We start from the raw sequence: 26,674 nt of genomic DNA on the forward strand, positions 1-26,674 counted from the left end.
GAAAATGTAGTGCATTTACACAATGGAGTATTACTTAGCTGTAAAAAAACAATGACATCATGAAATTTGCAGGCAAATGGATGGAACTAGAACCAACCATCCTAGGTTAGGTAACCCAGACTCAGAAAGATAAACACCGTATGTATTCACTCATAAGTGGATATTAGATGTAAAGCAAAGGATAACCAGACTATATAGTCCACAGCTCCAGAGAAGCTGGGTAACAAGGAGAACTCTAAGAAGGACACATGGATCACCCTGGCAAGGGGAATTAGATGAGATTTCTTGGGTAAACTGGGCGCGAGAGGGTTCGGTAAAGGGGAGGGGATGGGGGATGAGAACATGAGGGAACTGGATTGGGGGGAGGGATGGAGAGGGAGAACAAGGAAAGAGATATCTTGATAGAGAGAGCTTATGTTTCTATGTGATCAGGAGGCCAGACAGTTTTGTTAGGTGGTGCAAAGCCTGCTTGTTATTACGTTTACTTGTTTTGTGTATGTGTTTCAGTGTGGGCGTATTCAAACCTTGGGGCCCCCTGTGGAAGTCACAGGACAAATTGCTGGAGTCAGTTTTCGGCTTCTACCAGGTGGGATCCGGGGATTGAACTCAGGTTGTCAGAATTGGCAGCAGATGCCTTTTCCCGTCCAGCCGCTGAGTCATCTTGGAGTCCGGTCTTTTCCCTTCTTCAGGGATAGGTCACGTTCCCTCTGCCCTTCTGTGCTTGTTTTCCCCAGGCTTCCTGTTAGAGGCCTTCGAAGCAGGAGGATCTTGGGAGATCTGAGGTCATACATTTGAGCAATTGAGAGAATTCCGGAGGCTGTAAGGTAAAGAGGAAGGACTTTGCGTTAGCTACAGTGTCTTGAGAAAGTATTTCGTCACTCCGAGCCTCAGTTTCCCTGGGTGTCAAGTGGCTCCTTCTGTGCAGCATGTCGACTTCGGAGGGAACCAATTTATTCAACAGGTGGCAATTCCCAAGGTGAGAGAGTCAGGCTCAACCCGCAGAACCAGGACAAAGGCAACTCCCCGGGGCGGGTCCCAGAACGGTTTCCACCTGGGGCTGCTGAGAGGGTGATTGGGAGGGGCATGGGTTCCTCTGTCCGACACCCTGGGCAGCTGGGATCCTCCGGGACTGGCCGGCTGGCGCGAGGGGCTCGCCCGCAGGTCAGGGCGCGGGAAGGGGCGGGGCTGGGCCGGTGGGCGGAGCGGCGTGAGAGCGGCAGGCGGGGAGGTAGGCCGTGGCTGCAGGCAGTGGGGCGGCCAGGCCCGGTCTGCCCGGGTCCCCGGGGTGCTACCCCCGCCGGGTGCCGTATCGGCTCCTCCAGGCCGGGGGCTCCGGAGCTGGCCCGGTCCGAGAGGCGGCTCTCTAGACCTCGTGCTCCCCGCGCTGAGCGATCGAGCCCAGTGTCCTGCAGAGGACGCTCGTCAGCGCGTTCTCACCACTGTCATCTTGTCATCCCTTTGCCTAGCTCCACCCCCCGGGCTGGGAAACCCGGCCGCTGACGGTCCGCGGTCCCCCGGGCCCAGACCCTGGGCTGCCCCGCGTTGTCTCCCCCGTCCACACGCTACGAGCCTGGAATGCAGCTCTCCAACAGGGCGGCAGCCAGGGAGGCGGCGAGCCGCGACGTGCTGGCCGCGGACCTCCGCTGCAGCCTCTTCGTCTCGGCGCTGCAGAGCTACAAGCGGGACTCGGTGCTGCGGCCCTTCCCCGCCTCCTACGCCCGCCACGACAGTAAGGACTTCGAGGCCCTGGTGAGTGCGCCCTGATCCAGCGTTGCTCGCTGCATCCTGGGCCAAGTGGCCCCATGGAACGGCAGGCAGAGGCAGCACCACCCGTGTTAGAAAACACACCAATTCCTTGGACTTCCCTTTCCCAGCCTGGCCTTGGGGAAGGTTCCCATCAGCAGGAACACTCCTAAACACCCTCGTGTAGACACACTGCCAAGCCATTTGGTGGCTGCTTCCTCGTGTCAGTGACTGACTCCCAGGAGTGATGTGAGGAATGTGGCCCCAAAGGGGCGTTGATCTGAACCAACTGTTCTGCTTAGCTAGGAAATTGACCCTCCCATTGCAACCAGCTAGACTTTGCTTTTCAGATAAAGTTACATATAGACAATTCTTATATAAACTATCACACCCAGTGCACATAGGTGTTGTTAATTTCTGATGATTTATAATTCTGAGTACGGGGATTACAGGCTTGAACACCAAACCTGGCCTACAAGGCATATAATTTCTTGAAGTGATAGGGTCAGTATTCCAAATGTCCGCTAGTCTTGTCATCCAAATATCTGGAATTGCCTGGGAAGATATAACTTGTCAACATTGAATCAGTTAAGAAAATAGGAAGTCTCTGGTAGTGGTGTGTACACCCACAGCCTCAGCACTCAGAAGGATGAGGTAGGAAGAGCACAAATTTGAGGCTAGCCTGGGCTACAAAAAGAAACAAGCAAACCTTTTGAGCCTAGCTACTTCATCGATGAACTCTATTTCAAATATAGGGGTAATAAATAATTGCAATCTCACAGAAATTCTTCTAAAAATTGATATGCAGTTAGATGTGGTGGCAGGCAGACACCTGTAATTTCAGCACCTGGGAGATGGAAGTAATAGTAGTACTAGTTTAAGGTCAGCATCATGTTGAGTTTCTGTACAGCCTGGACTACATAATACTATCCCAAATAAAGCAAAAAAGAAGGAAGGAAAAAGAGGCTGGCATGTCCTTGGCATTAAAACTGATAAAGGGAATATAAGAAAATTATTGAGCAATGCCATTCCTGAGTATAAATGCAAAAATCTGGGGCAGGGGAGACAGCTCAGAGGTTAAGAGAACTGGCTGCTCTTCCAGAGGTCCTGAGTTCAATTCCCAGCACCCACATGGTGGTTCACAACCATCTAACTCTAGTTCCAGGAAGGTCCAAGACTCTCTTCTGGTCTCTGCCAGTACTAGAATGTACGTGGTGCTCAGACATACATATAGGCAAAACACCCGTATACATTAATTTTTTTTAAATACAAAAATTCACTACAAAGTATTAGGATCCCAACTCAATGTATAATAAAAGGTAATTCATCATCATGGGGTTGAGTCCCTGCCAGGAATTCATAACATTTTCAGTTTAGGAAGCCAACCAATGTAATGAACCATGTGAATCAATGAGAGAAATGTTCAGAATGGACATTTAGTATATAGTACCATCTCTGAAAAGTTTGTGAGTACTGGGTTTCCTCCTTGCTTTTATTCCTTGGAGGTCAAGCAGCAAACAGAGGCCCTGACAACCCTCCCCAGTGTTGAGGATGTCTCAAGTCTTGACCACACTGTCCAGGCCAGTTAGGGTACAGGAAGTGGGAAGTCAAAGAAACAGGCAAATTGACTTCCACCATGGCTTGTTTTGAGAAGTTCTGGTATTCACTTTTTCGTTTGTGATGTAAGGGGTTTAGGCATAAAATATGCTTTCTTAGGTTTGACAACAGGTATTTATAGGTCAAGTGACTTCAAAGGCTAATTCTCACAGAAAAGCAAACCCATTCTGGGTTTGGCCTTGTGGATCATTTTATGGTTGTCTGAAGAAGGTGATTTAGGAAGCTGTTTTTAAAAGAGTCCCTCATTCTCTTGCTGGAAGCATTTGGCAAGTAGTATGAATGTTTGCCACCTTTGCCCATTTGCAGGTACTTTTCTGCACAGTCTCAGGGGTTATTACATTACAGTGGTGTAACTTTGAACAATTAGTGCTCTGGTTTGAATTGTTTATTGACTGTTGCCTGCTAGGGAACCCTTTGATAAACCAAGGTCTGGCCTTTTCCTGCTACTGTCCCCAAAGCCCTCAGTTATCTCTGAGGTGACAACCTTTGTATGCTAAGTCAGTTATTTGTTTTTTTTTTTTTTTGAGAAAGGGTTTCTTTGTGTAGCCTTGGCTGTCCTGAAACTCACCCTGTAAACCAGGCTGACCTCGAACTCATAGAGATCCACCTGCCTCTGCTTCCCAAGTTCTGGGATTAAAGGCATGTGTCACCACCACCTGGCCAGTTCTTTGTCCTAGCAAGTTCTTTGATTTAAAAAAAAAAAATCTTTTTTTAAAAGATTTTATTTATTTAGTATACAGCATTCTGCACACCAGAAGAGGGCACCAGATCTCATTGTAGATAGTTGTGAGCCACCATGTGGTTGCTGGGAAATTGAACTCAGGACCTCAGGAAGAGCAGTCAGTATTTTTAACCACTGAGCCATCTCTTCAGCCCCCAGTTCTTTGATTTTTACACTGAGAATTCTTTGTGTTCTCTGGGCCTGGCTTGGGATGTACTAACCCAGATTTGCGGAATGTATTGAGTAGATGGCACAGGCTGAGAGTCTCTGACCTTGTTTCTTGGCACAAGGGTTTCATAAGGCCAGAAAATCTATAGCACTCTTGGGATTTCCTGACCCTTTGCCTTTTGTCCCCAAACTTTTGACTGTCATTTGAAAACAGACCTTGTCACTGGCTGTAACAACTGTTAAGCTTTTGTTTCTTTCTTTCCTTTAGAAAATACTAGGTCCTGGTTTTCTGTTAGACCACAGACCCTTTGCAAGGGTGGGAGGCAGCTGGTGACTGCTCCTCTGAATTGACTCCAGTCTTTCAGTGCTCAGCATGTTTGGGACCGAAATCCATGCCCGAATCCCACACCAGCATCGCGATAAGCATTACCTTGGGGGCTTGTTAGAATGGCAGAATGGAGCTAATGAGCTCCATGGGTAAAAGTGCTTGCTGCACGGGCCTGATGACTTTGGTTTGGTCCCTAGAACTCACAGTGGAAGGAGAAAACTGACTCCTGCAAGTTGTCCTCTGACCTCCACAGTGACTGTGACTGACACACACATGCACACACTGCTGGAGGCAGAGCAGACTGGTCTCTGTGAATTTTGAGGACAGCCTGGTTTACATAATGAGTTCCAGGATAGCCAGTTAGACTCCACCCCCCCAAAATTAATTAATTAAAAAAAGAAAACTTATATAATGTTTTCTGTGCCCTGAGTCCTCCTGATACCATTTCTACTCCGTGCCCTGGAAATTCCTCCTCCTGTAAAACTCAGATGAAAGTTCTCCTTGTTCTATGCCCCACTTACCTACCCCTAAAGGTATTTTCCCCTAAAGGTATTTTATCTATTTATTTTGCATGTGTTTGTGTGTATTTGACTGTGCATGGGCTCCTGTGTGTGTGCACACTGGTGTGCAGACCTGAAGCTTATATCTGCTGTCTTCTCCATCACTGTCTATGTATTGATGCAGGATTTCTCACAGAACCCGAAGCTTGCCAATTCCAGCTAGTCTAACTAGTGCTACACGCCTCCAGATTTTTCACACGGGTTTTAGGGATTCAAGCACTGGTTCTAAAGCTTGCATAGCAAACATCTTATCCACTGAGCTATTTACCCCCCACCCCCACCCCACTACCCCTTTAATGTGATGCTGAGGATCAAACAAACTCTGGGAGTTGGTATTTCTAGCAGACACACTGTCAACTAAGGTGCATGCCAATTTTTTGTTGTTGTTGTTGTTTGTTGTTGTTTTTTAAGCCCAGACTGGTCTGGAATTTGGAATCCTCCTGCCTCAGACTTCTGAGTACTTGGAATCACAGGTGAGCACTACTGTGCCTGCTTCTTTCACAACTTTTAAAAATGACTGTGGTGGTTTGAAAGAAAATGGCCCCCAAAGGGAGTGGCACTATTAGGAGATGTGACTTTGTTGGAATAGGTATATTCTTGTTAGAGGAAGTGTGTCACTGTGGAGGCAGGCTTTGAGGCCTCATATTTGCTCAATGTACCACACAGTATCTCTGACCATTTCTTAGAACTCTCAGCTAATTCTTCAGCACTACGCCCCACCATGAAAATAAGTTTATGAACCTCTAAACTGTAAACTGCCACCCCAATTAAATATTTCCTTTATAGGAGTTGCCTATAAAGGCATATAGGTCATGGTGTCTCTTCACAGCAACAGAAACCCTAACTAAGACAATGACTCTCACAAATAATGCCACAGTAATACACCCTTTTATGTCAATAACTGTTTACATTTCTCATTGTCTTCTTGAGACAGACTCTTGGGGCATGGCATTGCTGGGTCAAAGGCTAATGGAGTTTTGTGAGAAAGGCTTTTGCTGCTTATTTCCGGTTTAGAAATGGGATATTGACATTTACTGGGATAGATCGCTTTCTAGACTCTCAACCTTGTCTGACATTGAAGTCACTCAGGAATCTGGGGAGGGTGTCATCCTTACAGCACATGGCTTAACTGATCAGTGTAGCCTCAGCATTGGGATTCTTGTTGTTTGTAGATTACATGAAGCATTTTAATTTTCCTATCAATTGATTTAGGGGTTTCCACAAGTATTCAGATGATGGATAAGGGAGAAAATTATAGTGTTTAGATTTGGTTTTGTATAATAAAAATGCTTTAGGTAAATACTATAACGGAGCCCTGGATGTCCTAGAATTCGATTTGTAGACCAGGCTGGTCTGGAACTCAGAGATCCACCTGCCTCTGCCTCCTGAGTGCTGGAATTAAAGGTGCGAGCCACTATTGCCCAGGTTAATACTCTATATTTTTTTAAAGTGTAGTTTTTAGTCTTTCAAATTAACCCTATACCCTCCCCCCCAGTGTAGGGGACCAAATTCAGGGCTTTCAGCATGCCAGCTAAGTGCTCTACCATTGAGTGACATCCCTTATCCTCAGATTCCTGGTGTGTTTATAGCTGCTCCACTCAAAGATGTGTATGAAGAGTAGGGAGAACAAAATTACACAACTCCAAAGGCTTGGGTACAGATACAGATACAGCCCAGTGTGACTGCTGGAGTATATGTGCCAGGGAAAATGTCTTGGCCGTGGGAGGTAGTGTGGAGGATGGGAGGGGTGGGGTGCCTGCTTGGGTGCCAACCACTTCCTCTTTTTTTAAAAAAAGATTTTTTTTATTTATTATGTGTAGTGTTCTGCCTGCATGTATACTTGCAGGCCAGAAGAGAGCACCAGATCTCATTACAGATGGTTGTGAGCCACCATGTGGCTGCTGGGAATTGAACTCAGGACCTCAGGAAGAGCAGCCAGTGCTCTTAACCTCTGAGCCTAGTAAGTACACTGGTGAGCAGTAGAAGATGAAGATGATGTGTAACGATAAATCTTTCCGCCAAGCTGCCTGAGCCCCACCGCCACGTGAGTGCCCAAAATAACACACAGAGACTTATATTAGGTACAATGCTGCTGGCCAATGGCTAGGATTTCTTACTTGCTAGGTCAGTCTTAATTATCAACCATAACTACTAATCTATATATTTTATAAGAACTTATTGGACGCCAGCAGCAGGCATCTTCTCTTGCAAAGATCACATGGTAGCTCCACAGAGAAGAGAGGAGGAGGAAGAGAGTGATTTCCTGCTTGTCCCTGCTTATATTCTGAGTCTGCCTGCCATGTCACTTCCTGCCTGGATCACAAGACTTCTCTTTACTACATTTCCCAGCATCCTCCTTGATTCCTAGTCTGGCCTAACTTGCTTCCCTACTTTATTTATCAACCAATAATACAAACATATACACAGAAGGACCTCCCCCATCAATGATGGTTTAAGCAGTGCTGGGGACCCAACCAAGGGCTTCGTAGCCAAGGACCTCATGCATGCTGAACAGTCACAGTGTAGCAGTTGAATTACATCACTAGCCTGGTATTGGGATGAGCGTCACCTGTGGTGACATCTGCAAGTGGATTCTTGGGCCTCTGATGCAGGAGCTGGTGATCTGGGGAGTAGTAAGGTGTCCCCTGGGCTGCCATGTCACCTGCACAAAGCCAGGAGGCTGGAGGCTGGTTTGTCCCCTGCTGGCTCACTGGGCCTCTCTTCTCTGTTCACTCTTTGCTGGTTATTGAGACTTTGTCTCAAGCTCTCAGTCACAAGCTCTCAGCTCTGCCCACCATGAATACCTCCTCCAGCCATCTCCTCAGCTGGATCTTTCCTTAGTCTCCATAGCAGAACTGCAGAAGTGAGGGTTGTGAAAGCCAGGTGTGGAGATTCATACCTGAAATTTTAGCTGGTGGAAAGCTGAGACAGGAGAGTTAGAGATCGCCTCTGCTGTAGAGTGAGACTCTGTCTTGGACAAACACACAAATGTAGAGCATTAGCTGGATTTGTTTGGATTTGTTTGTTGTCTTGCTTTCTAGAATTTAGGAATTCAGAAAAAAAATCTCAGTTTGCTGACCTCTTTTCTTCTTTTTAAATTTTTTTGAGAGGGCAGTGGTGGCATACTTCTTTAATCCCAGCACTTGAGAGGCAGAGATAGGCAAATCTCTGTGAGTTCAAGGCCAACCTGATCTACAGATTGAGTTCTAGGACAACTAAGGCTACACAGAGAATCCTGATCTCAAATAAATAAATATAATAAAAGATAAAAAGTAAATCTTTTGGCTGGGAAGACAAGAGTTCACTGTGTAGCCCAGGATAGCCTCCCACCGAGAGCCTCCTGCCTCTACTTCCTAAGTGCTGGGATTGCAGGGGTGTACCACTATGCTCAAGTGATTGATTGGTCACTTTCCTTCTGTCTTTCCTTCAGTTTTAAAATTCTACCTATCATCTGTCTATCTATCTATCTATCTATCTATCTATCTATCTATCTATCTATCTATCTTATCTATGTGTGTATCTGTGAGTATATGCAATGTGCATAGAGGTGCCAGAAAAGAGTGTCAGGTCCCCTGGTGCTAGAATAACAGGCAGTTTAAGCCATCTGACATGGGTGCTGGGAACTGAACCCAGGTCCTCTTGAAGAACATGAAGTGCTCTTAACTGCTGAACCATCTCCTACCCTTTGATTTCTTTTCTTTTCTTTCTTTTTTTGTTTGTTTTTTTTTTTTTGTTGTTGTTGTTTTTTGAGACAGGGTTTCTCTGTGTAGCTTTGGAGCCTATCCTGGCACTCGCTCTGTAGACCAGGCTGGCCTCGAAATCACAGAGATCTGCCTGCCTCTGCCTCCCGAGTGCTGGGATTAAAGGCGTGCGCCACTAACGCCCGGCCCCCTTTGATTTCTTTTTAACCAGCAAAGTCTCAGACTCAGAAGCTTTGCTGAGACTTATTGCACAGGAGCCACCTGGAGCTGGAAGGTGGTAGATGGTTCTTTTGTGAGACTGGGGTCTCCAGTGCAACAGCCATTCCCCCAGACCACCCCTTACTCATTTTCTACCCCCCCTTTTTTTTAAATCCCTGGGGGGTGTTTGAGCCCAGTATGCACCTTTGGAGTGCCCTGCTGTTCACATCTGGGTGTCCACTTGCTCAGCCTCTCACAACCCTCCTATCACTCCACTTCCACACACACCCTGGCGCAGTGAGTTACCTCTTGCCAGCCTTCCCCTTGAATACTTACTGTCTTCCACCCAGGTATTGGTAAACGTGTCCAGTCAGAAGCTGTGGTGTGGATCTCTGTCTCCTGCTGCATTGCATACTGCACACGGTATATTTCTTCTTCCCTGCCTTTGGCAGGCCTAAGGCACAGCTAGTAGGTGTCTTGGTTGTATTAGCTGGTGGGTAGAGTAGGGATTATATGATTGATTAGCTTCCCAAGCAGCAAAGTCTGGCCCAATTCTTCCTTTGCTAAAATACTCAGGCTCTCACTAAAAAAAAGCTCCATTCATTAGGGGCTGGAGAGATAGCTCAGAGGTTAAGAGCACTGACTGCTCTTCCAGAGATCCTGAGTTCAATTCCCAGCAACCACATGGTGGCTTCCAGCCACCTATAATAGGATCTGATGCCCTCTTCTGGCCTGCGGGTATACATGCAAAGCATTCATACAAAAAAAAAAAAAAAAAATCATTCAGTAGTGCAGTGGTTCTCAGCCTTCCTAATGCTGCGGCCCTTTCATGTAGCTCCTCATGTTGTGCTGACCCCAACAATAAAGTTATTTTTGTTGCTACTTCATAACTATAATTTTGCTACTGTTATGAATCGCAATGTTAATATCTGTGTTTTCCAATGGTCTTAGGTGACCCCCGTGAAAAGGTCTAGCCCTTCAAAGAGGTCTTGACCTACAGTTGAGAATAGCTTCAATAGAGGATTTTTGAGATTAGGGAGACTCTGGAGTCAGGTTACTTGGCTTCATGCATTCTTGCCCTGCCTGACATGGACAGGCTAGCTTTATGATACCAGGCAAGGTACTTAGGACTCCAAGCTTCAGTTTCCTTGCCTTTAAAATGAGTTCTTATTGTTTTTGTTTGGTTTGGTTTTCAAGACAGGCTTTCTCTGTGTGGCCCTGGCTGTCATGGAACTCACTGTGTAGAGGCAGGAGATCTGCCTGCCTCTGTCTCCCAAGTGCTGGGATTAAAGTCGTGCACCACTACTGCCCAGCTAAAGTGAGTTATTGAGCTGAGGACATAGCTGGCTTGGTAGAGTGCTTGCCTGTGTCACATGGTGGCACACACCGATAGTCCTTGGACTTGACAGCATGAAGCTTGAGGATCACTCCTAGTTTGAGGCTAGCCTGTTCTACACAGTGAGTTACAGGTGAGCCTAGACTATATAGTGAGACACTATGCCCCAGATATCACATAGGATATTTTTGCACCGAAACAAATTCTTGCTGTGTAGCCTTGGCTGTCATGGAACTCCCAACATAGACCAGGCTGGCCCTGTCTGTGTGGTCTTCCTGCCTCTTGAGTACAGGTCTGTACCACCGTGCCCATTTTTTACTGTTGTTCATCTGAAACACCCATTTAACCGGGCATACTGTATTTTGTCTGGTAGCCTTACTTGTGTGTCTTCCCTCCAAAGGTCTGACTGCAATGTAGACAGGGAAGACTCTTAGCTTATTAGAGCAGAATAATGGAGTGAAGTGGGCCATGAAGAGTGCTAGAGGGTGGGCAGATGGAGGGCCAAGAGGGCAGGGCGCAGCAGGGGTCCTGTCAGGGCAGATGGCAGGGGGAGGGCCTGGAAGATGGCTTCCTACAGAGGAGCTGGGGTGGGACCTGGGTCCAGACTGGAGCTGGTAGAGGGCTTTTGCATTTGCACAAAGTCCCTAAAAGAGGTCTAACTACTGTTCTTTTGTGGGGCTCTCTGAGCCCAGGTCTGGATTGTGGATAGGGCTGTGGTGCACAGAGTGAGAGGAGGAGTGCTGGGCAGCCAAGGAAGTGGCTGAGCTCCGGTTCTGGGTTAACAAATATGCAATGGATAAAGCAACAAACAAACTGAATATGAGCCCAGTGGGTTCATATTGAGTGTCCTTTGTTACTATTTTTTCCTCTTTCCCTCTCTTCTTCTCTTTCTCCCTCCCTCCTTTTCTTTCTTTTTCCAGATAGGGTTTTATGGAGCCTGGACTGGCCTGGAACTTGCTATATAGCTAAGAATGACCTGAACTCCCAATCTGCCTTCACCTTCTCCTGAATACCAGGACTATAGTATTGTGTTGCTTTGTGGTTTAAATGTAGTGCCGAGAGCATCAAGCCTAGGGTCTCTTACATCCATTGATGCAACTTCGCCAATGGAGTGACACTACCAGTCTTTTGTCATATAGGTAGTGTCTCACTTTGTTGTTCAGGCTGGCTTCAAGCTCACAGCAACCTTCTTGTCTCAGGTTCTTGACTCTGAGATTACAAGGGTGTGCTTCCAGCCCTGACTACAGAATATTATTTTTCCAGCACTGGGGTTTAAACCCAGGACCCTGCATTGCTAGGCAAGCAATCTGCCACTGAGTCACATTTTTATTATTATTATTATTTTTTTCAAGATAGGGTTTCTTTGTGTAACAGTCTCAGTTTTGTAGATCAGGCAGGCCTCAAACTCATAGAGATATAGCTGCCTCTGCCTCCTGTGTGCTGGGGATTAAAGGCACATGCCACCATGCCCAGCATTTTTTGTTTTTAACTCTGTCTCATCATATAGTTCAAGCATGTTTTAAAATCACTAGGTAGCTAACCCAGGTGGACCTTGATTCTTGATCCTCCCATCTCAGCTTTAATTAACTTATTGTGTGTGTGTGTGTGTGTGTGTGTGTGTGTGTGTGTGTGTGTGTGTGTGTGTGTTTGTGGACATGTGTAGGTCAAAGTGTGGGAGTTCTCTCCTTCCACTATGTGGGTCCTGAAGATGGAACTAATGTTGTCAAAGCTTAGCAGCAAGCACCTTTAATTGCCGAACATTCTCACAAGCCAGAGGGTGAATATTTTTTATTCCAGTGGCAGGGTTTCTCCTTGTAGCCCTGGCTGTCCTGGAACTTGCTTTGCAGACCAGGCAGACCTCCAACTCAGAGATCTACCTCCTGAGTGCTGGGATTAAAGGCATGCGCCATGACTGCCCAGCCAGTGAATACTTTTAAATAAGGATTATTTTGCTTCCTTCTCCATTTCACCACGATTCCTGTCTCTAATGCCTCCCAGATCTACAGGCCTGGCACTGAGTAGGTGCTCAGTAAGAAAGACCACCTTCCTGGATGGGATTAGGAATGGAAGAGGCAGGAAGTGGGAACAAAGAATAAGAATAACATCAATCCATTGTGTTCAGGAAGGGGAATGGTGTAGGTACCACCCATTCAGCAAGGTGTAGGGACCACCCATTCAGTTATTCCTGCCACCTTGCAACTAAGGGCATCAGTTATAACAAGACGAAGACCAAAACCTGACATCAGCTCAGGTCATGTTTTGTACCAAGTGAATAAAACAAAACAAAACCCTGTAGAATTAAAAGATTTCAGGAGACTGATCTAAAATTCCTCCAGACAGAAGGAGTGACGTTTTCCACATCACCACTAGAGGGTGTTCAATTACCGGGGTTTTTTTTTTGTTTTTTTGTTTTTTTTCTGGGATCCTTGCTAATGGAGGTTCTTTCTCCTTTCAGCTTGCTGATGCTGGCCGGTTACCCAACCTGAAGGAACTTCTCCAGTCCCCCAGAGACACAGACAAACAGGCCTGGGACCTGGTGAGCTGGATTTTATCTTCAAAGATCCTGACAATCCACAGCGCAGAGAAGGCAGAGGTGAGGCTTTGGCATGTAGGTCACAGATTCCTAAGGCTGACTGCTTCGGGACAGCACCTCCTCCCTGTGTACCACTGGGCAGATGACTGAGAATACAGCACTCTTGAAGATTCTCGTTGTATGTCTGAAGAGCCCCAGGAACTTACACACTGGCAGGTTCAGTTCAGCGTGTGTCTCCTCCCGTGAAATGGGAGTAATTATGGTGTACTTCAGTTGGGTGACTGTACATCAGCTATGGGAATGAGTTTTCCCACTTGGAGCACATACAGAGGGCTCAAACATCCATCAAGAGTTGCAGGCACTTCTGCTAAGTGAAGGCCCTGGTCATGCCTTAGGGATGTCCATTGGTGGCAGAACACTTCTTAGCGTGGGCTAGGTCTGGAGTTCTATCTTGAGCACTTGGAGAGAACAGAAGGGGAGGGGAAGGGAGAAGAAGGGAAGGGAAAGGAATTGACTTAGTCTGGCTATTAAACAGTAAAGTATCCCAAAGTCGTGGGATACTTCAGTTTTTGGGGTTCAAATCCTATTTGGTCAATTATTGAGCCCCCCCCCCTTATTTTTGTTTTTTGTTTTGTTTTTTGTTTTTCAAGACAGGGTTTCTCTGTGTAGCTTTGGAGCCCATCCTGGCACTTGCTCTGGAGACCAGGCTGGCCTCGAACTCACAGAGATGCACTTGCCTCTGCCTCCCGAGTGCTGGGACTAAAGGCGTGCACCACCAACGCCCGGCTTTGAGCCCCTTTTGTAAGGTGAGACCATAGTTATCTCCAAGAGGAGCAGTAACAGAAAGGGTGTTACCTTAACAAAGTTTCTGGCAGAAGACAGATGTCCTATAATTTAGTTTTCCTGCCTGGCTGGAGGCTCTCAGGAATAGGCTGGGACAACAACGTCCACAGTGGGTCATGTGGTTCCTGGACTGCTGTTCTGTCTTCTGATTGGCAACTGGGGTGGTGGTGGCACATCTTTAATTTAATCTAAAAGAAAGGAAGGAAGGAAAAAAGAAAAGAAAAACAGGGGCTGGAGAGATGGTTCAGTGGTTAAGAGCACTGACTGCTCTTCTGGAGGACCCAGGTTCAAGTGCCAGCAGTCACATGCAGCTCACAACTGTCTGTATCTCCAGATACACTTAACACACTCACACAGACGTACCTACAGGCAAAACACCAATGCATATAATATAAAAGCAAAGAAATTAAAAAAAAAAAGAAAAGAAAGAAAAAAATTAATACTTAAAAAAGGAGTTTCAGCATCTGTGCCAGTCAGCTTTTGCTGGATAACAAACCACCCTGTAGTTTGGTGACTTTAAATGGTGAAATGAAAGTGCTGGTTGCATCTCATGACTCTGAAGTCATAACTCTGAGGTCGTGACTCTGAGGTCGTGACTCTTAGATGGCTCTTTGGAGCGGATGTTCTAGGGTAATTTTGCTTGCATTTCTGGGCTTTACTCGGGATGGCTGCCATGGCTGAGCCCTCCCTTTGTGAGGCTCTCACTTTGCTGAGGCTGGCCTGGGTAAGGTGACGGCCATCAGCAAGGAAGGACAAACCCTTTGCAAGCCTCTGCCGTGTATTGTGCTAAGGGCCCATTGATCAAAACAAATCTGTGGACAGCCAGCTTCAAGTGCTGAGGAATAGATTCCATGTCTGGATGCCATCCTGGGGGAATCCCACCTGCAGAGCCACACTTGAAGGAGCACAGGCAGAGGTAGAGGGGAATTCTGTGGCTGCTTTTGCCATTTGTCACAGCTTTCTGCCTCATGAGAAACACAGGAACAGATGGGAAAGTGTTGGTTTTGTTGTCAGGGTTTTGTTTTTTGGAGACAGGGTCTTGCTGTAGAACCCAGGCTGACCTAGAACTTTCCATCCCCCTTCTGAAACCTCCTGATAGCTGGATTGCAGATGTGGGCTACTACCCAAACCTGAAAAGTACTGGGAACATTAGAAGTGATTTCTGAGCCAGGTGTGTGACGCATGCTTTAACCCCAGTACTTGGAAGCAGTCAAATGTGGGCTACATGAGATAGTGTCTTAAAAACTGAAGAAGAGAGAGAGAGAGAGAGAGAGAGAGAGAGAGAGAGAGAGAGAGAAGGAGGGAGAGAGAGGGAGAGGTATTCCTTGGGTTAGGAGCAGTTCATGCTTCTCCCCTGCCCATAAGTACCCTTAGAGAGAAGCACTCTTGATCTGTCAGAACCTCTGAGCTTGATTATAGTGGAACATCTTCAGAATTATGACACTAACTGTTCTGATGGGCAAGCTGATGGGGGGTGGGGGGAGCCCGAGGTTTAAGAGACCTTTTGTCTGTCTTCTCCCTTCTACCCCTCCTTCCCTTCTTTTGTCTCATGTAGCCCAGGCTGGCCTTGAACTTGATATATAGCTGAGGATGAACTTGAACTTGAACAGTCTTCCTGACTTTACCTCCCAAGTACTGGTAATACAGGCTTGTGCCAGCATACTGGCCATTAGGAGGACATGTGTGCAGCACACTTACCAGTGTCCCAAGCAAAACTGTGAGTCCCTTCATGTTTCACTTTCATGTTTTCAAGTTTGAAAAGATCCAGAAGCTGACTGGTGCCTCTCACTTGCCTGTTCCCACTCCGGACTTCCTATTTGAAATTGAGTACTTTGACCCGGCCAACACCAGATTTTATGAGACCAAAGGAGAACGAGACCTCATCTATGCCTTCCATGGCAGCCGCCTGGAGAACTTCCACTCCATCATCCACAACGGTCTACACTGCCACCTAAACAAGGTGGGCCTGCAACCCCCTGCAGAGCATGGCAAGGGTGTGCTGGGACCCAGTTAGGGGCTGCTTGGTGGGGAGTACGTGGGTAAGATGGGTTTACCAAGGCCATAGCACTTGGAGTGGTCTGCAGCCTAGCAGCACGGTCACCTGGTCACCTGAGTAAATGTAACATCTCAGGCCCACCGTGAACCTTCTGAATCCGGGGGCCACCTGTGTTTTGATAGGATCTCTGGGAGATTCATGGGCTGATTATGGCTGGGGAAGCATCTGTGGTTTCTGGACTTAGCTCTGCATTTAGATCACTTGGGAAGCTTTTAAAAATCCCAGCGCTGGGGCTGGAAAAGTGGCTCAGGAGCTAAGAATTCTTGCTGCTCTTACATAGGATTTGGGTTCAATTCCCAGCATCAACACTGGGTGTCTACTGCCTGTTAGCTGTAGTTATCCAACACCCTCTTCTGGCCTCCAAAGGCACTGCACATACGTGGTACCCAAATAGACAAGCAGACTCTCAAACATACAAAAAAAAAAAAAAAAATCAAATAAAGGAAACAAAAATATCAGTACCAGAGAACTTGGGATGTAATCCAGTTGGTAGAATGTTTACTGGGTACGCATTAGGCTCTGAGTTCAATCCCAGCACCTGCATAATTGACCACTCGCTTATAATCCTAACACTAGGAAAGCAGAGGTAAGATGATCTGAAGTTCATCTGAAGCCTGGGCTACATGAGACCTTGTCTCACAAAAACAAACAAAAATCCCAATGCTAACTGAATCCCAGACCCATTAATTGAGATACTGTGGGGTGGGGTCATCAGTGTGCTTTACCAACTCTTCCAGTGGTCTTAATGTGTGACCCGCCCTGGTGACACAGTGTGGACCCTGGACCGGCACGTAAGCATTACCCAGGAGCACTTTGTTGGAAATGTGAAGCCTCAGGCCTGCCTTGGATGACACGGTGAGAACCCACACTTTAATAGGAATCCCAGGTGACCATAAGCATTGCTGAGCTCCTGACGGCCCTGAGAAATTGCAGGGTGTGCCAAGATTCAGTAAGAGGAGGTCCTTCCCCAAAACTGTTTTCCTCTCATATTTATGAGTCAAAACTGTCAACCACCTCTTCCTTCTGACACTTACTCTACCCCTTAGGAAGGAGTAGGAGTAGGATAACAGTCTACTGCAGCTAAACAGGCGTGGACAGCCGTGCAGGCCTGGGCAAAGGAACTTATGCTGTTCCAGTCTGTTCCCTCTACTGTTGCCCACTACCCTGTGAGCACACAAAAGGATTGGAGCGGCTTGTATGTGCAAAGGCTTCTTCATTTCCTAAGCTCTGGGAGAGACACCAGCTGCTTTTGTAGGCCAGTGAAGAGGGCATCTGAGGTAGTGGGTGCTGTGGGCCCTCCCCAGGCAGAGCATCGTCTGTCTTGTCTTGATGGGCTGGCTCCGGGAGCCTGGCCTCAGCTGAGGCTGATGTAGCCCCGAGGCTGGAGAAGCTGCTTCCAGCCCTTCTGCATCTGATTAGTGCTGGTGGGTTCTGGTGAGGATGACGGGCTTGTTTGTGCTGGCCCTTGGCTTATTGCTATGACCAGGCTACTGGAATCCAGGGGTCTCTGTTTTACCCTGAAGCTTGCCTAGAGAAGTTGCCTTTAGTTTATATTTTCCTACACTAAACCTTCATTCAGGTGCCCAGACAGTGCGCCATTTAGGTGAATCTGGGAGGGCTTGTTAAATGGGTGCGGGTCTTTGGCATCTCCTTGAGTTTTCAGTGAAGGGGCTCCTTTGAGGTAGCTCGTGTACCAGAGGGAAGCTGTGAAGTTGTCTTGGGGGCGAAAATGCCCCAGGACTCTCTTGTGCTCTCTGCTCACAGCAGCCTGGCACAGGTTTAGAGTTCCAGAAGCTGAGGACATATGTAGAACTTAAATAAAGGATTAATGTGCAGGGACAGAGAGATGACTCAATGGGTAAGGTGACTTCTGCTAAGCCTGATGACCTGAGGATGATCTCAGGCACTCACATGGCAGAAGGGAGAACCAACTTGCACAAGTTGTCTTCTTACCTCTTCTCTCTCTCTCTCTCTCTCTCTCTCTCTCTCTCTCTCTCTCTCTCTCTCACACACACACACACACACACACACACATACACACTTACTCTACCCCTTAGGAAGGAGTAGGAGTAGGATAACAGTCTACTTCAGCTAAACAGCCATGGACAGCGGTGCAGGCCTGGGCAAAGGAACTTATGCTGTTCCAGTCTGTTCCCTCTTCTTAGAGAGAGAGGGGGAGAGAGAGAGAGAATAAATATTTTTAAAAAGAAAGAGAAAACTGCAAACTGCAAAACTGCTGTGGGGTCTGATCTGAGGGTGTTTTCCCTGTCCCTGGAGATGGTCTGTGTCAGCTTTTGAGTGATGGGGACATTGTCCACCATGGCATGGGCGCTTTCCAGAGGTCAAGCAGAGGTTTGTTTCATTTGCCTCAAGCCACAGGTAGGCCATTTCTCAGTTCCAGAGCAGAGGATGTATTTCAGTGAACTCCTAGAGTCCAGTAGTGTTATCCAAGATACTGGGACTGGTGTCCACAGATAGCAATCGAATTTCAACTTGAATACCAAAGTCCATCACCCATCGATGGAGACTTCTGGAGTGTGATGAGAAGTGTTCTGAAGCAGTGCGACTCAGCACCGTGATGGATGTCATTGTGACTGAGTGGTGATCAGTCATTGGTGCCTGCCGTAGGGAAGGAAGACTGCATTCCCTCTGCCTGTTGTAGGCTCCGCTTTCCCCGCCACTCTTCCTTAGGGAGGGAACCAACTTAACACCCCTTGTCAGGCAGCTGAAGCCTAGATTCTTGGATGTTTTCTTAGTCTGCAACAACACAGAGGAAAACTCAATTCTGCCTCTCATGCCGGATCCTTCATTTAGTCCCAGTTTCCAATCAAAGAAACTAGTTTCTTTTTCAAAGTAATAGGATGTAACTCTGCTTTTGCAAACCCCTAAGTAGCAAACTAATGCATTGATATAATGGGAATTACTCTGTTCATTATAACAGCAGCACCTGTGATGGCATGCCCCCTGTGACTGTCACCATCTCTTATGTGCCACATAGCCTTCAAATGCACATTGTTTTATATACATTGTGTGTGTGTGTGTGTGTGTGTGTGTGTGTGTGTGTGTGTGTGTGTGTGTGTTGCTGAGGATCGAAGGGTTAGGCAAGAGCTCTACCACTGAGCTACACCCCCTACCTTATGTCTTTGAATCATGGTCATAGCTTATGCAGGAGGAACTTTTATACCATTTTACAGATGCAGAATCTAAAACACAGAATTTATGTAACTCTTTGGAACATTGAAACTGAGGTCTGTTTGAACGCTGATATGGTTGTTGTTTTTTCCATTCAACCTTGATCACAAGGTACAAATCCTTTGCCAGGCTAGGTGGCCAGATCCAAAGTCAGTTAAACCATTATCAGATCGGAATGTGTTTAGTAATAAGCCCTATGATGTCGTCAGAGGTTATTTGTCTTAAAGGGGTGGAGGTAGTGTGAACATTTTTATGTTTATAGCTCTGTGGAAGAAGGACATATACCATCTGGTGTCACTTATATGTGTTTCTTTTCTTTTTGCCTCTGCTGTTCCAGACATCTTTGTTTGGAGAAGGGACCTACCTCACAAGTGACTTGAGCCTGGCCCTCATTTACAGTCCTCACGGCCATGGGTGGCAACATAGCCTCCTTGGCCCAATCCTTAGCTGTGTAGCTGTGTGTGAGGTCATCGATCATCCCGATGTCAAGTGCCAAACCAAGAAGAAGGGTGAGTGAGAATTTGACCCAGGCCTGGCTACTGGCTCAGGTGTGGGATAGAGGGCCCTTGCATGCTTAGGGATGGGTTGGTCCAGGGCAGTATAGAACAGAGGCTGGTCTGCAAGGAGGGACATGGTTCTCAGGGATTGAACACATGATAAAAAAAAAAAAAAAGATCGCATACTATAGGTAGAGTCAGGGAATGCAGGGGGGTGGTGGTGTCAAGGGGTAGCTTAGTGGGTCCAAGTAGTCAGGAAAAACTTGGGAAGGAGGCAGGATTTGACAAATGGAGGCTCAGTGGTTAAGAGTGTTTACTGCTCTTCCAGGGAACCTGAGCCCTGTTCCAGAACCCACACTGTGGGATTCTCAACTACCTGTAACTCCAATTCCAGAGGATCTAACATCCTCTTTTGGTCTCATGGGTACCAGACATGTGGTGAACATACATACATGCATAACATACGTATAAAATAAAAATTAAAAAAAAAAGCTGGTTGGTGGCTCACACTTTTAATCCCAGAACTTGGGAGGCAGAGGCAGGCAGATCTCTGTGAGTTTGAGGCAAGCCTGGTCTACAAATACAGTTCTAGGACAGCTAGGGTTGTTACACAGAAAAACCTTGTCTTGAACAGCCCCCCCAAAAAAAGAAAAAAAAACCCAAAATTATGAAAAAAAAAAGATTTGACAAATGGAAGCCAGTAGGTAAGGTGAGGGAGGACATGGCTCCTTAAGAGTCAGATTTTGTTTGGTTTGGTTTTTTGAGACAGAGTTTCTCTATAGCTTTGGAGGCTGTCGTGGAACTCGCTCAGTAGACGAGGTTGGCTTTGAACTCACAGAGATCCGCCTGTCTTTGCCTCCCAAGTGCTGGGATCAAAGCACGCACCACCACTACCTGGCTGAATTTTGGTATTATTTCTGGGCACTTGCATCAACAGAGAACCTGGTATACACTTAACATTCAATAAAGGTTTGCAAAACAAAAGCTAAGGATAACGGGTCCAGATCCTCTGAGCTATACTGGAGTGTGCTGGAATCCCCAGATGACCAGAGGGGCATCTGAGGCCATGGACTCTGCAGGAGCAGATAGCTAGCAGCCACCTCAACTCCGCTGGCTTAAGGTGTCCCTTGGACCTCGTGCCCAGTGCCTCCCTCTGGGCCACCCTCCTCCAAGGCAGAAGAGTCACAGGACTGTCATTCCAGTCTCCAAACTGGGCTGTTGGCTTTACTAAGAAGAGAATTCAAGACACAAACTGTTCTGGCCTCTAATGTGAAACAACTGGTCCCAAGGAACAGGCCCAGGTCTGACGCCACCCTCCCAAACCAGACAGCACGAACACTCCATCGAATTCGTAATTCTTAGCAAGTTTGCATATGGGGACATTAAACATCAAAACAAAACTGCTCTGCCTCTGCTGCCACAGAGCCCTGGCTTGTGTTTGGTAAAGCTCTTTCGTGTTATTAAAAGAAAAGAGTACCCTCCCTCCCTCTCAGACCAGAGATAAAATATTTGCTTGGCATGTGCAAGGCTCTGCGTTCAGCATTTCACACATACACAGAAAATCCACAACAAAAAAGCAAAAGAAAAGTTTTGCTGGTTGTGATGGCACGAGCCTCTAATCTCAGCAAGTAGGACGTGGAACAGGAGGATTAGCAGATCAAGGATAGTCTTAGCTACTTTGTGAGTTTGAAGTCAGCCTTGGCTACATTAGACCCAGTCTCAAACAAAATCCTAAAAAAGTAAAAGAACAAAGCCAGGCATGGTGGTACACATCTTTAATCTCAACACTTGAGAGGCAGAGGCAGGCTGATCTGTGAGTACAAGACTAGCCTGGTCTACATAGTTCCAGTCTAGATGGAGTTACATAGTGAGATCCTGTCTCAAAAAAACTTTTTTTGTTGTTGTTTTAAATCCTGGGCAGGGCATAGTGATAAATATCTATAATTCCAGTATCTGGGACATAGACAGGAGGGTCAGGAGCTAAAGGTTATCCTCAGTTACATAGCAAGTTCAAACAAACAAAAGTCTTGGTAGCAGAGGTGGAAGTATTTGTTTTTGTATTTGTGGTTTTTGAGATAGAATCTCACTACATAGTAGCCCTGCTGTCCTTGAACTTACTGCGTAGACCAGGATGGCCTTGAGCTCACAGGAAATCTGCCTGTCTCTGCCTCCCTCTCAAGCACTGCGTTTAAAGTGCTGGGATCAAGCCACGTAGTAGCACAAGCCTTTTTTTATCCCAGCAATCTGGAGGCAGAGGCAGGTGGGTTTCCATAGCGAGTTCCAGGATAACCAGAGCTACATAGTGTGACCCTGTCAAAATAAATAAATAAAAAATGCTGGGGTCACAGTTGTGCTCCACCAGGCCTGGTGGAAGTAAGTGTTCTGAGAACTCAAATCTGGTGTGGCAACTTCAGAATGCCTCCTAGGCCCTGGGGTTGCAGCTCAATTGGTATTCATCTGGCAAGTGTGAGGCCCTGAGTTCCACTCTCAACACAGCATGGGCCTGGTATGATGGTAGGAGCCTGCAAGCCAGCACTCAGAAGGTGGAGACAGGAGGGTCAGAAGTTCAAGGTCACCCTTAGCTAGGTATTGAGTTCAGGTGCATGAGACTTGTCTGCAGACAGATAAATAAGTGGTCCTACTCCATCCACTCCCTGATGAGTCCTGGTCCGGGTCCCCGGGTATGTGACGTCCATCTGCTGTCTCAGAGGTTTTCTTCTCTTGTCTTCTATTTTCCTATCCCTTTTTCCTGCCTGCCGGAGTCTCTCATTCTCTGTGCTGATTCTCACATGAACGCAGGCGCATTCCTCAGGCTGCTGACTTTGTGCCTCCGGACCATGGACCTTGACTCATTTCTATTCCTAATTTGCTTCTTTTGCTATTGTGTTCCCCATCCCCACACCCCACCCGACAAAGTGTGCTTCACTCTCCTTTTCCAGATTCCAAGGAGATTGACCGCAACAGAGCAAGAATCAAGCACAGCGAAGGGGGAGATGTCCCTCCTAAGTACTTTGTAGTTACCAATAACCAGCTTCTGCGGGTGAAATACCTTCTGGTGTATTCCCAGAAGCAGCCCAAGAGGTAAGTTGATGGTCCCTGTGTGAGGTTAGGAGATGGCTACTGTGTTCAGTGTGAGGTTAGGAGATGGCTACTGTGTTCAGAGTGTCCCTTGCTCAGTCATCAGCGTCGCCTTTCCCCCAGTCTCAGCCCTCCCATGTGTGTAAAGCATGGGCACACCCCATAGTACTGGACACCTGAGGTAGGGATGTCAGAGAAGATGTGTTTGTGTGTGTGTGTCTGACTCCAAGGGGACCAAACATTCTAATGGAGATCAATTTGGAAACAAGCCTGTTGGAGGGGTACATGAAAGTCAGACTAGGGCTCCCTGGGCCCATGATTTGTCTGAACTCTGTTCCAGAGACTGAACCTAGAGGCAGGATGGGAACCAGACAGTGGCTGAGGATGTGCAGCTCAGCTGCTTCCCACAGTGACCTGCTGAGGGCTTCAGAAGCTTCATCTTCATCTCTCTAATGAGTTGATGTCAAGGATGAAGCTCAGTGGTAGAGTGCTTGCCTAGCATACAAAGGCCCTGGGTTCCATCCCCAGCATTGCAAACGATACGAGCTGGCGGTGGTGAACGCCTTCAATCCCAGCATTCGGGAGGCAGAGGCAGGTGGATCTCTGTGAGTTCGAGTCTAGCCCAGTCTATAGAGTGAGTTCCAGGACAGGCTCCAAAGCTATAGGGAAACCCTGTCTTAAAAAAACAACCAAACCAAAAAGATTCCCCCAGTTCAGATTTGTATCTGCTCATGTAGAAAAGACCTTTGCTCGGTAACTTGTCACCGTCTGTGCAGACACCCTGAGCTGGGACATCCTTTTAGATACCAAATCCTTGCTTAAGAAAAAAATGAGTTATAAAAGGTACTAGAGGAGCTAAAAAGGGAAGAGTGGGTGAGCTCATTGCATAGCTGTCCTTGTGCATTTAGAAAATGTTCTGTTGAAAGGCAAGTTGGCGGTGCCAGGGCAAACAGCCCCAGATCTCTCGAGCAGAGCCGCACGAAGCTTTACTTCAAGGCTCACAGAGGATGAAATTCATCATGTCGTGTTCTCTGAGCCAGAACTTCTTGCATACACTTAAAACAAAAATGTTTTTCCCGAGTTGCCAACACTCTTTTTCCCTCTGGGCAGGGCCTCAAGCCAGCTCTCCTGGTTGTCCAGCCATTGGTTCATGGTCATGATGTCCCTGTATCTGCTGCTGCTGCTCGTTGTGAGTGTCACCAACTCCTCTGCTTTCCAACACTTCTGGAACCGAGCGAAGAGATGATCACAGGCACTTGGAGTGGGGGCCACTCACCGTGTGCCTTACGGAAGCTTGTCCTCTACCTCCTGTATCTCATATCCAGCCAGGTCCAGTTTGGGGACCAGATGCAGGGGGGTACACAGGACAGTTTTCATATGCCATAAATGTACTGATTGTCCAGCCACAGTTCAGTCAATGGGGACCCCTGGCCCCTCACTTGTCAGTTTCAGGGTACCCTCCCATCTGCTTTTTCCTAAATAGTCTAGGGAGGTGGCTCTTAAGCCAGGGCCAAAGGGAAAAGTAACTCCTGTTGCATTTAAAAGCAAAGTGTCCAAGCTGTCGGTGGTGTGTTTACAATCATTCAGATGGAGGCTGGCCCTTTCTCTAATGCCTTTTGGAAGACAGAATGTGTGCAACGGGGGTGATAAATCATTAGGCGGTTGCCTTGTTTTGACTCGAGATACCCAAGAGGGACAGTCGTGTTTCCCATAAAAATCAGTGGGATCGTTTGAGGATTCCATCAGCTTTAGTCTGCGGGTGTAAAACATTTGAATGGTTTTTCTCAGATCAACAAATGATTTCTGCTACAGCTGTACCTCCCTCCCTTCTCACCACACAAGAGAAGGAGCCACAGCAGGATAACAAAATGCAGACCTAACAACTAGCAACTCCTTCATCCTTTTCTAAAAATGACCAACTGCTGATTACAGCTGAAAAGGAACCAAATGTTTGTTTTCTGTTTTTGTTGTTGTTTGTTTTTAAGTAACTGACAAATTAGCCTCTGTGAGCTGAATAAAAGGGGAGATGTCTAAACTGGGAGCACCATGTGGCCTGGGTCCACAGCCTCTTTCATGGCTGTGTTCTAGAGCGAAGGATCCAAGCCATAGGCTCACTAGGGTCATCATTCCCACAAAGCTGCCTTGATATACAACACTCTCGGCCTTCAGGGGCCCACGGGCCTTCAAGACAGAATCCTGCCTCAGTTGGCTATGTATCTTCATTGTCTGAGTCTCCCTTGGAGGAGCCCTCATCTTTGGGACTCATCCTGAGCTTCAGTGTGTGAACAGAGAGCCCCAGCTATCTGTGCTGTGTTGTTTAGTTCCTCCTTCCTGCCAGGCTTCAACCAGGAAAGAACCGTGTTGAATGAAAATGAAGTTTCCATAGAGAAGGAGGAAATCATTTTCTACAATTTGTAAAGTTTGTGTAAAAGCCACTATTATGATTTTTAAATCAAATAGTGGGACATTTAAAAAAACAATAAAGATATTTTCCTAAATACCAAGTTGTCTCTGTGACTGGTATTTAGCTGCAGCTCAAGTCAGCTGTACTCAGTCTTAAAAACCTTACCTTTTAGCCGGGCGTTGGTGGCACACGCCTTTAATCCCAGCATTCTGGAGGCAGAGGCAGGTGGATCTCTGTGAGTTCGAGGCCAGCCTGGTCTCCAGAGCGAGTGCCAGGATAGGCTCCAAAGCTACCCAGAGAAACCCTGTCTCGAAAAACAAAAAAACAAAAAAACAAAAAAACAAAAAAACAAAAAAACAAACAAACAAACAAACAAACAAACAAACAAACAAAAAAACCTTACCTTTTTCCTTCTTCATGGTGGACATGAGCGGCAGTGTCACCAGGATAACTAGTAAGTGGGACTTGTAGTCATTGACCTCACAAATGTGAGCACCTACTGTGTGCTATGCATTAGGAGTACAACTATGATCAAAGCCAAAGCCCTTGCCCACCAGGAGTTGGCAGTCTGGCAATTTGGGCAGGTGGACAACCATTTCAGGGGGAAGATGGTATACTGAGATGTTATAAAGGAGAAACACTTGGCAAATAGTCATATGATAGTCTAGGGTCAGGAAATCAGAGACAATACCATAGACAATATATATGTATTGATTTTTTTTTAATCTTCACAACAGGCTTTGTATAGATCCTTTAGCAAATAAGAATCTGAAGGCAGGCCCAGAAAGCTTAATAGCTTGTCCACGGCTATACCAGGAGGAAGTGGCAGAGCTGGGAGTTGAACCTGGTTTCTCATCTCCATCCTCCGTGGTGAGTGCTCACCTAGTATGCACTCAGCCGTGGGTTTGATCCCCAGCACCACATCAAACCGGCGCTTGTGATGAAGTCATACTAATTCTCATCAGCTTTCTTATTGCAGAGATGAAATTCCTGAAATAAACAGTTTGAGGGAGGAAGAGATTTAAAAGTTTCCGAGGTCCCAGCTCCTAATGGCAGGGTGGGAAGGGTGTGTCTGGGCAGAGCAGTTACCAGCTTGGAGGACACACACACACACACACACACACACACACACACACACACACACACACGGGTCTGGAACAAAATGGGGTTCCAAACAAAATGGGGGTCCGTACCACGTTCCCAGATCTTCCTCCACCAAGTTCCACCTCCTAAAGTTTTCCAACATCATTAGATGGGGACTAAGAATTGAATGCAGGAGCCTAGGGGAGACATTTCATAGCTAAACCACAACACAACTGCATTGCCCCCTCCCACAAATCTCAGAGGTTACACTCAACTGAAACCCAAGGAGCAGTCGGCATAGGCAAAGAGAGGGAAGGGTATCTCTGTGGAATCATGCAAAACCCCAGAGTTCTCAGAGGAGCAGAAAGGAGGACACACACAAATGAAAGGTCATTTGTGAGGGGGCACTCAGGGGAAGTGGATAGGGAAAGCTAAAGGAGAATTGAGTTTTTTTTGGGGGCTGGGGAGATTGAGACAGGGTTTCATGAAGTCCCGGTTGACCTAGAGCTTGCTACATAGTTAAGGGTTACCTTGAATTTCTGATGTTCTTGCCTCTACCTCCTGAGTTCATGGACACCAGGTCTAGTTTTAAATTTTTTTTTTAAATTTTTTATTT

At 46.8% G+C, this 26,674-nt stretch overlaps 1 protein-coding gene across 2 annotated transcripts; it reads left to right on the forward strand.

Moving 5' to 3' along the window:
* Window positions 1–1,434: 1,434 nt before the first annotated feature.
* Parp16 (poly(ADP-ribose) polymerase family member 16) lies at window positions 1,435–25,075 on the forward strand. 2 transcript variants are annotated; one of them, XM_027411336.2, is made up of 6 exons: window positions 1,435–1,749; window positions 12,828–12,965; window positions 15,502–15,708; window positions 19,334–19,505; window positions 22,433–22,574; window positions 23,682–25,075. In XM_027411336.2, the coding sequence occupies exons 1-6, from the start codon at window positions 1,576–1,578 to the stop codon at window positions 23,815–23,817; spliced, it is 969 nt and encodes a 322-aa protein (XP_027267137.1). In that variant the 5' UTR covers window positions 1,435–1,575; the 3' UTR covers window positions 23,818–25,075. The 2 variants fall into 2 exon arrangements, with proteins under 2 accessions (XP_027267137.1, XP_027267138.1); XM_027411337.2 differs by having other exon boundaries at window positions 1,557–1,749; window positions 12,828–12,908.
* The last annotated feature ends 1,599 nt before the right edge of the window (window positions 25,076–26,674 follow it).

Source organism: Cricetulus griseus, chromosome 4 (assembly GCF_003668045.3).
Source record: "Cricetulus griseus strain 17A/GY chromosome 4, alternate assembly CriGri-PICRH-1.0, whole genome shotgun sequence".
Classification (NCBI taxonomy): Eukaryota; Metazoa; Chordata; class Mammalia; order Rodentia; family Cricetidae; genus Cricetulus; species Cricetulus griseus.

What these genes read in the sequence shown, in the direction of transcription:
- Parp16 (XM_027411336.2), top strand. Translation starts at nt 1,576, where the DNA reads ATGCAGCTCTCCAACAGGGCGGCAGCCAGGGAGGCGGCGAGCCGCGAC. An exon ending in TACACTGCCACCTAAACAAG is followed by an intron (nt 15,709 to 19,333) that starts GTGGGCCTGCAA and finishes CTGCTGTTCCAG; the next exon opens with ACATCTTTGTTTGGAGAAGG. An exon ending in GTGCCAAACCAAGAAGAAGG is followed by an intron (nt 19,506 to 22,432) that starts GTGAGTGAGAAT and finishes CTCCTTTTCCAG; the next exon opens with ATTCCAAGGAGATTGACCGC.